General features: G+C 38.3%; 1 protein-coding gene across 1 annotated transcript in view; it reads left to right on the top strand.

The window, feature by feature from the left end:
* Nucleotides 1–1,880, top strand: part of CA7 (carbonic anhydrase VII) — an 8,234-nt gene extending 6,354 nt beyond the window's left edge. The window contains exons 6-7 of the mRNA XM_010282170.1: nt 1,291–1,446; nt 1,722–1,880. Coding sequence (XP_010280472.1) covers nt 1,291–1,446; nt 1,722–1,844 — 279 coding nt within the window. The 3' untranslated portion in view covers nt 1,845–1,880. The remainder of the gene's footprint in view (nt 1–1,290; nt 1,447–1,721) is intronic.
* Nucleotides 1,881–2,545: the final 665 nt, after the last annotated feature.

Raw genomic sequence — 2,545 nt, 5'->3', positions numbered from 1 at the left:
TCTTTCCCTCCAAAGATCAGCTTATTTGCCTAATCTTAGGTGCCTCCCAAGGTTGTGCTGATCCCACGGGTCATTCAGAGGTTCTACCTTTCCCAGCATGTCTAAAATGAAAAGCTCCATGACCCTTCAGTCTCAGCTCTTACACTCAGCAAAATAATACTTTTCCATTGAGCCTAGCCTTGAACAAGTCAAAGCTGGTTGTCTATCTTCTGCTGCACAGCTCTGCCAAGGGACAATCTTTGTGAGGTCCTGAGCTAGTCTAATCTTACAGTGACACCTGATGGTGGTCTTTAACCAGATGTATCAATCTTCAAAGCTCTCAGATACCTGCTGCACTTTCTCAAGTGCAGACTGATTAGATTAACACTACAAGTGTTACCCCTTCTGGATAATGGTTAATGCATTCTATAATAGGCATATGTTCTAACATGCAAAATAAACAATATCTAATACTTGAGTAGGCATATTATTTCTTGTTCCTCTGTAGAAGAATGTGAAAGACAGGGCATGAAGGCAGTTACACAGCAATATGTAGGCTGTAGACACTAAACGATATTTTGATGTTTAAATTATTTCTTCCACTTGCAGGAAAGAAACAGTTATCCCTCAGTTGTAATGATGGAAGGTGTGCAGGCTTGCCACTGGGGATAAGCTGGTCCTTCTTATGAGCAATCTTACAGATAATTGGACAGTGCTTTCTGAGTGACTAAGTACCTTTCAGATACTCCTACAGGCTCAAAAATCTTGCCCTAGACTGGTAGTTAAGGCAATCACTACTTTAAACAGCACCTCCTCCTTCTACTGGCCTCCTGGTTGATCCACCTTCTTCTAATTTTAGACTTTACCATTTGATTTTAGAGCCAATATCTGTCCTAGCAGACAATGACTGTTTGGGGCCAAGTTTTCCAGAGTTACAAATTTTCTGCTGAAATAGATGGGGCACAGGGAGAATGGCGAGTAATGAGACAAGGAATTCTGCCATGATATTATCTGTAGCTCACACTGAACACTGTATTCAGAATACACTTCCTGCATTATTTTTAGACCTTCTGTGACAAGAGCTGAACTTTGGTAGAGGCAATGGGGCAAGAACTCAAAGTCCAGCAAGCCAACAGTAGGCATCACACTTTCTAATCTTAGATAATGGTTGTTATAAGGCAGCTGAACCTTTATAGACTTTCCCCTACTTTTTAATATTACTTTAAATATTTCTTCTCCTTCAAAAAGGCTTCTTTAACCTGCACTTAGTTGGAATTTATCTTCTTGCTTTTATGAAATTTATTTTTCCAGGGAACAAAAGCTCAATTTAGAAGCTTCAACCCCAAATGTCTCCTGCCCTTGAGTCTAGATTATTGGACGTACCTTGGTTCTTTGACAACACCACCCCTTAATGAGAGTGTAACATGGATAGTGCTGAAAGAACCAATCAGAATTTCTGAGAAACAGGTAAACTTATTACGCTCTCCCAGGTCTTGTAGGATTCCATACAGGCAGTGACTGTTTTGATTTGCAGTGGGGCTAAATTAAAAGACCATTAGCTCGTGAATAAGTAGCCTGTTCAATAATCAGGGCTTCTGTTTGTTCTGTTAATACTCTCTAGGATCTTTGCTTGAACCTGTTCTATTAACAGATTGTAATGTACTGAATGTTTTCTTTTGGTCCTTTTACTAAAAACATGAATATTGATTGCCTTAAGCAGTAAATTTTCACCTGAATTACAGCTGGAGAAATTCCGCATGCTCCTCTTCACTGGTGAGGAAGACCAGAGGATCCAAATGGTGAATAATTTTCGCCCCCCTCAGCCTCTTAAGGGGAGAATAGTTCGAGCTTCCTTCAAGGCCTGAAGAAAACTCATAATGGCCCTGAGACATCCAAGAGCTTCCACATCTGAGATACTATAAATAGAAACTCTGGTCTTCAGATCACTCATGGAACACACAAGATAGACATTTCCATGAACAGTCTACTTGGAGGACAATCTTCTGATTTTATATTTTATTTGAACTGCTCAGTCTTTTGAGAAATAGGATCTTTTTAACTAGCACTTTTTAATATAAGAGATAGTTGAGTAAACCCAAGTGTTCTCCAAGATCTGAAATGCTAAAAACTGAGATGAAATTGAAATCCTGCTTAATATAAAATCGGAAATTGGGTAGTGATTTACTAGTACTGATGGCCACAACTTCTAATTGTCTCATTTAATACAAGATGAAACAGTAGTCAAGAATTTTGGAGAAACTGGACTTAAATTTTCCTTACTGATATCTTGTTAGCATTTGCTGAGCTCTCATTTAAAGATTGCTTTCACTGTGTTCTTGCTGTCTGTCAATACATACAGTACATATGACTAGCACTAGAAAAAATGTCTTTACTCACTGGAAATAGGCACTAGTGTGGAAACTACATATATATTTTGAAGTTACTGTTCCAAGATGATATTTTATAACTAATTTAAAATAACAGTTAAAATGCTATGTTTAGAAGTAGGTTGGTTTATTGCAGTGTTGTTCAGATATTTGTTCTTTTAGCCCATGCAGCACACAAC

The sequence above is a fragment of the Phaethon lepturus genome, unplaced genomic scaffold (genome assembly GCF_000687285.1).
Source record: "Phaethon lepturus isolate BGI_N335 unplaced genomic scaffold, ASM68728v1 scaffold53572, whole genome shotgun sequence".
NCBI classification, from domain to species: domain Eukaryota; kingdom Metazoa; phylum Chordata; class Aves; order Phaethontiformes; family Phaethontidae; genus Phaethon; species Phaethon lepturus.
The sequence above is the reverse complement of the archived record's forward strand: the minus strand, read 5'-3'. Positions and strand labels throughout refer to the sequence as shown.